The sequence below is a fragment of the Danio aesculapii genome, chromosome 21 (genome assembly GCF_903798145.1).
Source record: "Danio aesculapii chromosome 21, fDanAes4.1, whole genome shotgun sequence".
NCBI lineage: Eukaryota > Metazoa > Chordata > Actinopteri > Cypriniformes > Danionidae > Danio > Danio aesculapii.
In genome coordinates this window covers 19,831,501-19,845,753 of record NC_079455.1, presented here as the reverse complement: position 1 = coordinate 19,845,753, position 14,253 = coordinate 19,831,501, and the positions used below count along the sequence as shown (strand labels likewise).

The 14,253-nt window shown below is 36.5% G+C and overlaps 1 protein-coding gene across 3 annotated transcripts; it reads right to left on the bottom strand.

The window, feature by feature from the left end:
• Positions 1-820: 820 nt before the first annotated feature.
• rab34b (RAB34, member RAS oncogene family b) lies at positions 821-14,169 on the bottom strand. Of its 3 annotated transcripts, XM_056446749.1 has the most exons (12): positions 13,969-14,169; positions 13,458-13,573; positions 13,124-13,206; positions 11,539-11,604; positions 11,287-11,388; positions 11,151-11,215; positions 11,028-11,079; positions 10,865-10,946; positions 7,958-8,048; positions 5,977-6,084; positions 5,610-5,680; positions 821-1,075 (listed from the first exon to the last, which is right to left on the bottom strand). In XM_056446749.1, exons 2-11 carry the CDS (start codon positions 13,512-13,514, stop codon positions 5,622-5,624), a joined length of 765 nt encoding a protein of 254 aa, XP_056302724.1. In that variant the 5' UTR covers positions 13,515-13,573; positions 13,969-14,169; the 3' UTR covers positions 821-1,075; positions 5,610-5,621. The 3 variants fall into 3 exon arrangements, with proteins under 3 accessions (XP_056302724.1, XP_056302722.1, XP_056302723.1); XM_056446747.1 differs by lacking the exon at positions 821-1,075 and having other exon boundaries at positions 5,031-5,680; XM_056446748.1 differs by lacking the exon at positions 821-1,075 and having other exon boundaries at positions 5,031-5,680; positions 13,458-13,570.
• Between the last annotated feature and the right edge of the window lie 84 nt (positions 14,170-14,253).

Below are 14,253 nucleotides of genomic sequence, written 5' to 3'. Positions count from 1 at the left end.
TTAAAATAGTCCAAAACTAATTTTTAGCATTGCACATTACTAATCAAAAATGAAGCTTTGATATATTTAGGGAAAGAACTGGACAAAATATCTTGATGGAAGACGATCTTTACATAATAATGACAGTAAATGTGGATACTCAAAAAGATGTGCCATAATTTAAAGTGTTTCTCTTTGTATCATCTAAAACTGTTAATGTCCCACGAGTGGATTGGATTGTTTCTCAGCACATATTTAACTTTGTTTAGTCTATTCCTGAATCTTGACTAATTATGTATAGTATGAAAATTAAATGCACAATATGTAAGAGGTTTTCATTAAATGATCTAAAACAGTTATATATTTTGCTGAGTTGGGATTATGTACTTACATTATCCCAAATGTTTTCAATAATGTTCAAATCCTTTTGTTTTATGAGACAAAGCAGCATTATAACAGAGCCTTAGAATGTATTTAGTATGATAAAACCACTGGGGCAGTTTGCTGCCCAGTGTGACGCGGCTGGGATGAGGAGCAGCACCTCCAAGTCCAAAGCCATGGTGCTCCACTGGAAAAAGGTGGTTTGCCATCTCCAGATTGGAGGAAAGTCCTTACTCCAGGTGGAGGAGTTCAAGTATCTTTTGTTCACGAGTGAGGAAAGGATGGAACGTGAGATTGACAGGCGGATTGGTGCAGAGGCAGCAGTAATGCTGTCGATGTACTGGTCCGTTGTGGTAAAGGAGCTGAGCTGTAAGGCAAAGGTCTTGATTTACCGGTCAATCTGTTCCTACTCTCACCTGTGGTCTTGAGCTTTGGGTCATGATCCAAAGGACAAGATCTCGGATACAAGCGGCCGAAGTGAGTGTCCTTCGCAGGGGGGCAGGACAAGCCCTTATGGATAGGGTGAGGAGCTCTGTCACCCAGGAGGAGCTCGTAGTAGAGCCGCTGCTCCTCCACATCGAGAGAAGTCAGCTGAGGTGGCTCGGGTATCTGTTTCGGATGCCTCCTGGACACCTACCTAGGGAGTGCTGGAGGAAGTGTCTGGTGAGAGGGAAGTCTGGGGTTCTCTCCTGACTGCTGCCCCCGCAACCCGGCCCTGGAAAAATATGTGGCTCTCCAGCTGTCTCCCTTCAATAAAAAATTTAAACTGTCACTAAAAATCAGTTTCCTTTTGAAAATACAATTAAAATGACCTTTTTATTGTATATTTATACAGCAAAATTAATAAGAATAAAAGGACGTTTTAACCAATGTGCTTGTGCGACGTTGTGGACTAATTTGAATCGCGACACCAATAAAGAGCATGCTATTTACATTTCCATGGTAACCTTGTGCCATAAAATTCAAACAATGTTCATGACTGGTGAAAAGAAAGAAATTCTATAAATTGTCCTTTATTAATACATGGACTTGCTCAACATGCGATGCTTCATATATATCCCTAATGGCTCTTTAAAAAATGCATTTGCCAAAAAAAAATCGAAATGGCTCTTTGCTGAAAAAAGGTTCCTGACCCCTGCTGTAGCTCATCCATCATGATTGTTTTATTGAATGCTTGGAAAACATTAACAACAAATATCATCAATTAAACAATAGTAATCCAGGGGTTTTCAGTCATTTAGTCCAAGAAAAGTGCCAAAGTCCTTCGTCAAAGTCCTTGTTCTGGTATTTTGCCAAAAAAAAAGACAGGTAAGCAAATTTAAGGTTTTTTGGGCTAGAGATGGGTTACACATAGCCAGACTAGATTGGGTCTATACTTCACAGAGAAACTGAAACTACATCTATTACTTGCAGAAACCTCATAAACGTTATTGACTTTTCTTACATGATGGAGTATCATACATATCATAAGCTTTATTTAGCAAAAAAAACAACATGCAACCAAATTTAAGGTTATTCGGGCTAAAATTGGGTTACACGTAGCCGGGCTAGATCTGGTCTATACTTCACCTAGCTGGTGAAATGACGGCTATTGCTTGCTGGGTATTGTCCTTGTTCTTTTACGTTTGTTGATCCCTCAATAGACTCAAAATACATTTTAATTTTACATTTAGAAAAAAGGTTTACACTTACAAAACTTGCTTTTGTGAATGTGAAAATTGGCCAACAAAAAAAATAAGGTTTATGAGTATTACTTTTCCTTTTCCTTTTCACATTCATGGAAATCAAAGATAACATTCTTTTTTGTAACTTCAAAATCTGCCTTCACATAATGTTCACCAAAATCACTGAAATGTCATTGAAAAGGGGCAATTCCAAAATAAATGAACCGAATTTCAGGATTCACTAAGCAAAAAGAACGGTTGGTGTTAATATCATTCTTAAGCCTTTTAAGATTACACTGGTCTGGATAGCATCTATGAATCAGTTTAAAGGTAACCTCTTATTTTGTTTGTTATAAAACATTTGTTAGGTAATGACCAAACTTTCTTCCATTACAAAACCATTTCAATATGACTACATAAGGCACAGTAACAGAATCTTCCTGAAACAGCTCTCTTATTCTCTTATTGCATTTTGATTTAGATAATGAAAGGCAGCGTTTACCAATAAATGTTTTCCAAAGGTCCACTGAATAACCATTGGAAAGGAAAGTCCTTTAAAAAGCATATAAACACCTTGTGGGATTACAAGTCTTTTGGGCTAACAGCTACAGTCGTTACAAAATAAACCACTGAAAATCAATGAAAAGTTAAGACAAAAAATATATCATTTTTAAACCAATTATTGAAGAATAGAGATTTGTTTTTATTAAATATGTTCTTATTTTTCCAAATGAAATATGAGTGAGCTGTAAAATTGTGTTAAATATGTGGGACCAAGCTAATAACATTTGCCTATTAACATGGGACAAATTATATGTGGATTTTTATAATATTAAAATGACAAATTAATACAAATTTTAATCCCCCTAATTAATGAAGACCACAACTCCCATGATTCCACACTCAGTCACAGCGTCAACAAACTACATCTTTGTTTGTCGTGAATTTGTGCCCTCTAGTGGTGAAAATGACATACTGTGCTTCTAAAGGGTTCAATTAAATCCAAATTCATTCATTCATTCATTTTCTTTTTGGCTTAGTCTCTTTATTAATCAGGGGTCGCCACAGCGGAATGAACCGCCAACTTATCCAGCCTATGTTTTACGCCGCAGATGCCCTTTCAGCCACAACCCAACACTGGGAAATAAATTCAAACTATATGTGAAAATTATCTGAATCGCTTTCAATATGGAACAAAATGATTTAAAAAAAACAACTGACCATAAGTCGATCTAGTCAAACTTGTTTGAGCTTTAAATTACGATATATTCTGTGTAACTTATACAGAGATGATCCCTAAATGTGGAAAATATAAAACTCCCAACTTCAAGCCAACTTAACGCCAGTGACAAAATACCTCAAGCAAATTCTAGATGCTTCAAATGTTTTAACCTTTTATTGTTGCATGAATCAATGTTGAGCTGCTTGCTGGTTTTTACTCCAGTAATACTCCACTTACGTCCAACAATCCTTCCATTTATCTCCCAGTGGGAATATGGTGTCGCAGCAGAGCCCGTGGTCATGAGTGCTGGCATATGTATCATATTAGCTAGAGAAACTCATGATGCAATGAAAAACAAGGGCTGCATTTACAAAAGATCCACCCAGGACCGCCAGAAGGCAAGTTAATGTGACCTCTTAAAGAAACACGGCTATTTGATAGAACAAAAATGTAATGTGAACGTGACATCAAACTAAAAGGGAGTTGTATTGGATTTGTGTAAATTTTAAGTATTTACAGTAAAGAATTTATAGTGTTTTTGAACCACACTGTAGTAAAGTGTATTATGCTGTACATTCACTGGCCACTTTATTAAGTACACCTTACTAGTACTGTTTTTTTTTTGTTTTTTACCCATTTTGCCTTTAGAACTGCCTTAATCCTTCGTGACATAGATTCAACAAGGTACTGGTAATATTCCTCACAGATTTTGGTCCATATTCACATGATAGCATCACACAGTTGCTACAGATTTGTCGGCTGTACATCCATGATGCTAATCTCCCGTTCCACCACATCCCAAAGATGCTCTACTGGATTGAGGTCTGGTGACTGTGGAGGCCATTTGAGTACAGTGAACTCATTGTCATGTTCAAGAAACCAGTCTGAGATGATTCACACTTTATGACAAGGGCGTTATCCTGTTAGCCTTCAGAAGAAGGGTACACTGTGGTTATGAAGGGATGGACCTTTATGAAGGATGGACCAGCAACAACACTCAGGTAGGCTGTGGTAATAATGGGCCCAAAGTGTGCCAAGAAAATATCCCCCACACCATTACACCACCACCAGCCTGAACCGTTGATACAAGGCAGGATGGATTCATGCTTTCATGTTGTTGTTGCTTAATTCTGACCCTACCATCCGAATGCCGCAGCAGGAATCGAGTGGCGAATTGTAGCCTCAGTTTCCTGTTCTTAGCTGACAGGAGTGGCACCAGGTGTGGTCTTCTGCTGCTGTAGCCCATCCACCTCAAGGTTGGACATGTTGTGCGTTCAGAGATGCTCTTCTGCATACCTCGGTTGTAATGAGTGGTTATGAGTTACTGCTGCCTTTGTATCAACTAGAACCTGTCTGGCCATTCTCTTCTGACCTCTGGCATCAACAAGGCATTTGCGCCCACAGAACTGCCGCTCACTGGATATTTTCTCTATTTCAGATCATTCTCTGTAAACCCTAGAGATGGTTGTGTGTGAAAATCCCAGTAGATCAGCAGTTTCTGAAATACTCAGACCAGCCCATCTGGCACCAACAACCATGCCATGTTCAAAGTAACTTAAATCACCTTTCTTCCCCATTCTGATGCTCGGTTTGAACTGCAGCAGATCGTCTTGACCATGTCTACAAGTCTAAATGCATTGAGTTTCTGCCATGTGATTGGCTGATTAGAAATTTGTGCTAACGAGCAGGTGTACCTAACAAAGTGGCCGGTGAGTGTTTATCTGAACAAACAAATATCTTATGTCAAAAAAAGCTTTTATTTTGGATGCTATTAATTTTTTACTAGTTTTTACTACAGTAAAGTGTGTTGTATTGTATTAGTATAGTTAGTACTGTAAATTAGCACCACATTGGGTAATCTGTCTATTTTACAATAGTTATATTACCAGAGCTACTACAGAATTACAACAACAGAATAACTAAGTACTTCACTATAGTGTAGTTTAAAAACACTACAGTATTTACTATAAATTACTATTTTATTTTTATACCGGTTTCATTCATCTGAATGGTTTAATATATTTTTATCCAGAATAACACTCACTTGATCCAGGTTATTTTATAGTGTGTGACAAACTCTGTGTTCTGTTAATGTGTATCCACATAAAATCTTGATGCAGCACTTTCAAGTCATAAAAATACATGAAATATAATATTGCATTCACTAGTGCACATCTAAAGACTATCCAGACTTGACTTTCAGATGGCTTCCTGCAGAGATTCCCTCATTATCTCACTGGCCAGTCTTCTGATTAAACCTTTCTTTTACTCTGTCTTTATGGGACATTATCCCAGTTTCCTTAAGCCTGTATTCTACAGTCACATGATCTATTCCCATTTGATCAAATCCACACATTACATACATTGCCGTTCAGTCAGTGGCAGCAGCTGGATTGCCTCTTCTTAAAACCGTCGTCACAATTATTAGAGATTTCTGTGGAGAGACCAAATATTTGTGTTTATGAGGAAATATGAATATTCTTTTCTGTATGACCATGCTGGCAGATGTGTCTAATGCACAGGTGTCAAACATTTTAGTTTAGTTCCAACCCTAATTAAACACACCTGATCTAACTATGTGTGTCCTTCAGGCTTGTTTGAGACCTACAGGTAAGTATGTTGAAGCAGGGTTGGAATTAAACTGTTCAGAGCTGCGGCCCTCCAGGAACTGAGTTTGACACCCCTGGTCTAATGTTTGGAAAGGGTGATGGACTTCACACTTGAACTTACTGACGATATCACCAGCTCGTCTAGAATTGTTCTTCTCCAGCTCAGATAAAACAGTGGCCTCAAATGTAAGAGAAGCAACCCGCAGGAAGAAATCTCTCACACTCGCACCTGTAGACGACACCAAACATGATACAAACAGCTGCAATCATTCAATAATTGTTAATGCTTATGAAGTTTTTTACTCAGAAGAAGCAAATCAGCTAATTATAATCATTTCTGAAAGATCATGTGACACTGGAGCAATAACTGACAGTAATGATAACAATAAGTTATAGTTTACAATATATTAAAAGAAGTTCTTTCGTGAGATCTATGATTTGAAAGTTCTAGAGCTGTCATCGTCCTTAAAGAGTGCTGCAATGATGACAAGAACGAAACATTAGACATGATTTTATGCAAATGAAGACATTTTTAACTTTCAAACACTATAAAAGACTTGATCACTTCTGCTGAGAATATAAAAACAATTCATCTAGAAATCGTTCATCTAAATGTGTTTGCAACTTCATTAACTCAAAATCCGCTAAAAAAAAAAGGAATCTTAAAAATTAAGGTTTTATTTTATATTGAAAGAACCGTTTGTTTTTTGGTGCAAAGAACATTTTCATAATCTAAAGCATCTTTTTTTCAATGTTAAGGTTAAGGTATAAATGTTAAAAGTTCTTTATAGAACTATTAAAGACAACAGAACATATGTAGTTTGTATGTATTTATATATATATATATCAGGGCCTCAGGGCTCTGTTCTTGGGCCACTTCTCTTCTCTTTCTACACGGCATCTTTAGGAACAGTCATCCAGAAACATGGTTTTTCCTACCACTGCTATGCTGATGACACCCAGCTATACCTCTCTTTTCACCCTGACGATCCCTCGGTTCCAGCTCGCATTTCAGCCTGCCTGTCAGACATTTCACACTGGATGAAAGATCATCATCTCCAGCTTAACCTCACGAAAACGGAAATGCTTGAAGTTTCTGCCAACCTGACTCTACACCATAACTTTTCAATCCAGATGGACGGAGCAACCATCACTGCATCTAAAATGGTAAAAAGCCTTGGAGTAACAATTGATGACCAACTGAACTTCTCTGACCACATTTCGAGAACTGCTCGATCTTGCAGATTCGCACTCTACAACATCAGAAAGGTCCGACCCTTCCTATCTGAACATACAGCTCAACTCATTGTTCAAGCTCTTGTTCTCTCCAAACTGGACTATTGCAACTCTCTGCTAGCCAGGCTACCAGCTAGTTCTATCAAACCTCTTCAGCTGCTTCAGAACGCAGCAGCACGAGTGGTCTTTGATGAACCCAAAAGAGCACATGTCACTCCGCTACTCACCCGTTTGCACTGGCTGCCAGTTGCTGCCCGCATCAAATTCAAAGCTCTGATGTTTGCTTACAAAGTGACCTATAGCTTGGCTCCTTCATATCTGCTCTCACTTCTGCAGATATATGTGCCCTCCAGAAACTTGCGTTCTGTGAATGAACGTCGCCTCGTTGTTCCATCCCTAAGAGGGAAGAAATCACTTTCCCGAACTCTCACATTCAATCTGCCCAGTTGGTGGAATGAACTCCCTAACTACATCAGAACAGCAGAGTCACTTGCTGTCTTCAAGAAACGACTAAAACGCAACTGTTTAGTCTCCACTTTCCTTCCTAATCTGCAACTGACTCTCTGGCTATACCACTAACTGTGCCCTCTCTCTCTCTCCAAAAAAAAAAAAAAAAAAAAAAAAAAAAAAATTTTTACTAATGCTTTGCTTCTTAGACTTTACACACCTGAAACTTGTCTATAGCACTTGTTCACTGCTGCTCTTATAGTTGTGTGAATTGCTTCCTTGTCCTCATTTGTAAGTCGCTTTGGATAAAAGCGTCTGCTAAATGACTAAATGTAAATATATATATATATATATATAGAATATATAAAGTTTAGTTTTATAGCATTAAAAACATTTGCTTTGCAGACACATTCCTGTACCTGACAGAGCAGAAACTGCCCAGTACTCGGCTCTGATCTCCTCAGACAATCGTATGGCTTCCTGCTCCATTTGGGCCAACAGATCTGGGTGCTACAAGAGGGAAAGATCCTTAGATTCTTCGATTCCACAAGAAAACGTATATTTAATTGTAAGGGTAATTTCTTGCATCCACATCCTTCTTTTGTCATTTAATTTATTATTTAGTCCTAGCATCTTGTGAAACCCAGAATGCATTTAAATACACACATTTGGAATCTGCTGCATAATGTGGCACTTCATCAAATTTGGTTTTAAGTTTTGAGCATATTAATAAAAACTAGATGTCTACACTAGGGCTGCACAATATTTAGCTTTAGCATCAATATCGCGATGTGATCATTCTCAATAGTTATATTGCAGTATCTGTAATATCAAGTTCAGCTGCAGTTTATTCATCCCTCAGAACATTTGAGAGAATTTATAACTGACCAAGCCCCATATTGTTGAGTAATTTGTGAAGTTTAACCTTAATAGAGTGAAATTGTGTTTGTTTGCTTTGTTTTTAAGACCTTCAAGTGCATTTAAATAATTTATGTAGAAGAAATTATACTGATCAAAATGTATTGCATTTAAAAAAGTTACATTTTTTATCATTACTTTCATTATTATAATTTCAATGAAATAATACAATGAAGACTAAACAGTCGTATTTGCTTACAACAATAGTTTATTATTCAACTTATAGTTAGTCTCACCAAAAGATCTGGTCTTAAAAATGAGCTCTTTCCAAATTGAGCTATTCAAGTAATCTAGTGGAATAATTATATTCATATTGCAATAATTATTGCAGAAAAATTAAATATCCCAATGTCTGATCGTGCAGCACTAGTGTACACCTATCAGCTCAAGATATGTACTGGCGTCTTAGAAACTGTTTACAAAAATTTTTATCATGTTACTGAGATGAGTTCCCTTAATGCTTTTGCTAATATTTGTGTAAACACAAAATAAAAAAAATAAAAAAAATAAAAGTTTCAAATATTTGTCAAAAAATGTTCATGTAGTAATGAAAGGACAAATTATCTAAATGTTCTGGGCATGAACACATGAGCTGCTCTAAAAAGTTATCGAGTGTTTTAACCATAGACTGTAAAATATATGGACGGAGTATCCGTGACGTCACCCATAGGTTTCTGAAGAGCGCAAAAGAAGCCACAAGTAGGCGCGGCCAACCGTCGCCATTTTGTTCGCGCGTCATCGCACCCACGGCGGGATACCAAACAAGGGCAAAGAGGCGGAGAGTGGGCGGAGCTACAGACACCTGCTGGCACTTTGCTTAGACCCTATGCTTAGACCTGGCAGACAGACTTTACTTTGGGAGAAACGCTTGATACTATTACCTGCGACTCGTTTGTGTTCTGACCACATGTGCTTGGCTGTACACTATATCAGTAAAGTGTTTAGACTTTCAAAAACACTGTAGTAATACATTGAGCCACTAAACATTGCTCTTATGACGTTTTTCTACAGGAGGAAAACGCGAATTACTTCCAGACACTTCAGATATGTGTGTGTGTTAGTAAATGCAAGACTATTGATAAAATCCAGCACAACACAGTATGACAACGCTTCAGATGACTGTTCTAGAGCCTACAGCTAATCAATCTGTCACATTCTGGAGTGCTTTACGGGTCTAAAGAAAAATATTAATGATAAATGATCTTAAATAAAACAAATACATTTATAGAGATGGTATACAAGTATATAACTTTACTCACATGGGAAACGGAGGCCACGTAAACGGTTTGTGAGCACAATTAAGTGCACACAGCATCCCATATCATCTTATAATTGTAAGAAATATGTCCAAAAGGCAGCTGACTGTGTAAAGCCACATAAAACAAAACAAAAATACGATGAATATGCCGAGATCAGTGGCTAATCTGCCGGATTCAGCTGAGGTGAAGTGACGGCGACCAGCGAGACCTAGCTGTCACTCAAGTGGCCACGCCCTTAATTAATGCAAACTTAATATAACCTAATATAAAGGAAATGGATGAGTTATAAAAAAATTCACCCCCCTCACAGTTGTCATGGAGGGTAATAATAGCTATATGAACCAAAATCGTTCTTTGTACCAGGCTGTAAACACCTTTTTTTCTGCTGTAAAGTTGACCATTCTAACAGTGGGCTCAATTACAACTTGCTCTATTATGGAGCCAGGACTAGCGGAATTTTGATGAATTGCAGTTTCTGTTACTTCCGTATTGGCTTCCCGAGGGAGAGCGGGAGGTTGCCGCTTGGTTTTAACCTGTTCTTCATATCAAATACACATAGAAAATTAAGCATCTACATGACAACTTGTCAAGCGCTATAAATCAAGTAAAATGTCATTCTGATATTAAAGAACAAATAATAATAATTAAAACCTGATTATTTTAAATGTAACAGGAACTAAATTTTTTTTGACAAAAAAGTAAACAGATTTTAAATAAGAGTCCTTAAAAAGGAATAATTCACCCAAAAAGGAAAATTCTACTCATCCTCCACTTGTCTCAAACCTGTTTGAGATTCTTTCAACTGTTAAACACAAAAGAATATATATATTTAAAGAATGTTGGAATAAAACAGCCATTGACTTCCATAGTATTTTTGTTCCTACTATAGTTTATTCACTGCTTGTTTCCACTGTTCTGCAGAACATCTGCCTTTATGTTCAACGGAAGAAAGAAATTGATAACTTGTTAGTGTGAGTAAATGGAGAGGAAATTTTCATTTTTCGAGTGAACTTTTATTTTAATTTGAGCTTTTTGGTTATGTTATAACCATTCAAATGGAATAAAACACACACACACACACACACACACACAAAAAGAGAATTTTTAGGATCCTTTTTTTCTGTAATAGATCATGTGACAATAACTCACACTAAGATCCTTCTTGGTTCCCACGAGGAAGAGCAGAACACTGGATGGGTCATTGTCTCTCATGGCATCTTCAAGCCATTCTCTGAATAAACAGAGGCAGAAAACAAACACAATTCATGACAATTCAGATGTGTTTTAAACCCAATAACTGCTCCAACTGTACCTCGCGTGATCCAGAGAATCATAATTGCTCAGGTCAAACACAACGATGATGGCTGGAACAGAAAAAGAAACATTTTTACTCAACTGACAGCAAAACTATGATTGATATAGTCTGTTTTATCACCTTGCGCTCCTCTGTAGTATGTGGAAGCAATGCATCGAAATCTTTCCTGACCTGCTGTGTCCCACCTGTATTGAAAGACATGATTGGCTGAAGCCAAATAAATGACTGGTAAACAAATAAAATTCATCAAACTCACAGCTGCAAACTGAAGGGCACCCCAAGAACCTCAAATCTCTCCATCTCAAAATCCACTCCAATAGTTGCCTTGTACGTTCTGTCAAATGAGTCTTTGCAGAATCTTGTGGGAAAAAGACAAATCATTTCTTTTTCTTTTTTTTATTAATTGACGGTATTTTAATTCTGGTAAAATTGAGGTTTAATTGTGGACAAACTTAGAAGAATAAGATTTTGTTTCAGAATTGATCGAATTATATTTACACACTCTTACCTGTTTATTAAACAGGTCTTCCCGACTCCAACATCACCAACGACAATGACTTTGGCTACATTTAATCTAAAAATATAAAGAACATTCATTCATTCATTCATTCATTTTCCTTCGGCTTAGTCTCTATTTCAGAGGTCACCACAGCAGAATGAACCACCAGCTATTCCTGCCAGTGTTGGGGGTAACGCATTACAAGTAATGTGAGTTATGTAATAATATTACCTTTCTAAGTAATAAGTAAAGTAACACATTATTTTAAAAAATAAGTAATAATATTTGAGCTACTTTTTTAATAATGTAACTCAAGTTACTTTTTAGATTAATTCATTTATTTTTTTAAAATAAATTGCTGAATTAAAATGAGTGTAATCACGTTGAATCACACTCAATGAGCTCCCCATGGGAACAGACAGAAACCAGGACAGCAGAGCCTTACATTTTTGTGACGGAAGTATCCTCATTATTTTGAACACAAGGAAGAAAAGGCGATTATGGTCTCAATGGAGAGTGATTTTACTGAACTAATAAGACAAAGATACAAAAGTAGCAAACACATTGCTTTCAACTTTCATTATTCTGTAAATACGCCATGTATAGCGTCAGAAGTTCTCAGACGGTAACATTGTTCTCATTTTTAAATTGTTTTTTTAAAGGTAAATTAAGGTGCAGGTTATACAGTGTGCCATTAAATGCATTAAATGAAGAGATCAACCCTTAGGCAAGTATGAAAAGTAACGTAACACGTTACTTTCCATAAAAAGTAACTAAGTAATGTAACTAGTTATTTTTTGGGGGAGTAACTTATTACTGTACTCCATTATTTTCAAAAGTAACTTTTCCCAACACTGCATTTGTTTTATGCAGCGGATGCCCTTCCAGCCGCAACCCAGTACTGGAAAACACCCAAACACTCTTGCATTCACACACACACTCATACACAGTGGCCATTTTAGTTCATCCAATTAACCTATACAGCATGTCTTTGGACTGAGAACATGCAAACTCCACACAGATATGCCAACTGGACTCAAACCAGCGACCTTCTTGCTGTGATGTGATAGTGTTGACCACTTGGCCACCTTGCCGCCAATTTAGAGAACATTAAAACTAGAATGTGCAGTACACATTACACGTGCAAACATATTGCTCATATTTGTACCAACATCTTTGAGTATGGGTTTCCAAGCAAAAAGAATGTTGTTTTATCCTCTACATGAGCAGAAAGTACATGCATATTTAAAACTTCAATTTTTAAAGACCTTCATTTGATCTAATATCAATTCTGAATCCCCAAAATATTTTTTAGTCTAGTAAGAGCACTTTGCGCTGCATTAGCCGAAGCAAGAAAACACATCATTAATGTAAAAACTGCATTAAATACCAATGTTAGTACTGTGTTAACTGTAGCCTTTAGAGTTGTAGTAATGTACAGGTGCTGGGACACATAGAATGTTGACATATTCAATAAATTACTGCTTAATTGCAATTGTATGTTTAGTTTTCCCTCCATTTTACCAAAAACATACCTAACTGTAACTTCAAAACCAATTTACAAACTGTCCTTTTAGTGTAATGTAAAACTTACCCTGTTTTCTGCCCTTGACAAGCCTCTCTAACAGTAATATTGAAGCCATCTTTGGTGTGCACTGCAGCGTCTCTTGTAAAGTACTGAATAAACAGACCAAAATAAATGAGCTTAAGTTTTACAAATGAAACCAAGACAAAAACATAACCTGTTACATGACAATCTGCTCTGGCTGAGTCTGGCTTATTAAGCTCAGAAAGTTATTCAATGCTATAATCCTCTAAAATGAGTCTGTTTTAGGCAAAACTTGAATTCTGAGGTAAAAATAGAAAGTATATAAACATGGCTGAATGTTCACAGAGACTGAATAACTGAGTAATACAGAAAATGTTACCAAAGGGAGTTCACAGATGATCCGGTCTCCTTTCACAGGGGGTAAAGAATTCATCATGTGAGAGCTTTAACAAGAGCACATTGACACAACCACAAACACTCCACCATTCTGTCCTTCTGGGAAGAAATACATAATAACCATGATGAGGATGATCATAATAATAATAATAATAGTAATAATAATAATAATAATAATATATGAAGAGCCTGTTTAATATGTTTAACAATAATAAGCATGCCTTACTATATTGTTATTATTATTATTAATTATTATTATAAGTATTATTAAATCATCAAGAACGACGTAATTACTGTCATCATCAACAACTATAACAGAAAAATATTAATAATATTAATAATACCAATGTTAGATTATAAATGAGAAAACTAACATTTATGACAAATTATCATCTTGCTGTAATAAAAATCTAGCATGTCAAAACAATTGTCTATATTAAAATAAACAACGATAATTAATATTTATATTAACGAAAAAAATAAATACATCTTACCTCAGTGAGCAGAGGATTTTTTACCTTCTACAAGTAGCTTATTTTAGACTTAATAGCAACTATTAAGTCGACACATGTTTGTTGTTATGTTCTCTTTTTGCGACAAATGTATCAAATATGTAAAAAGGAAAGTAATTATATAGAAGTAACCTAACGGACAGTTCTTACTGCTTGACTGTGCTCAGAGCTCGCCTCGGTCTCTTGAGGCTGCGCCCAATATTTACACTACGCGATTGAACTACCATACCCATAATGCCTGTCTGTAATCTCGCGATAAGTGTGTGT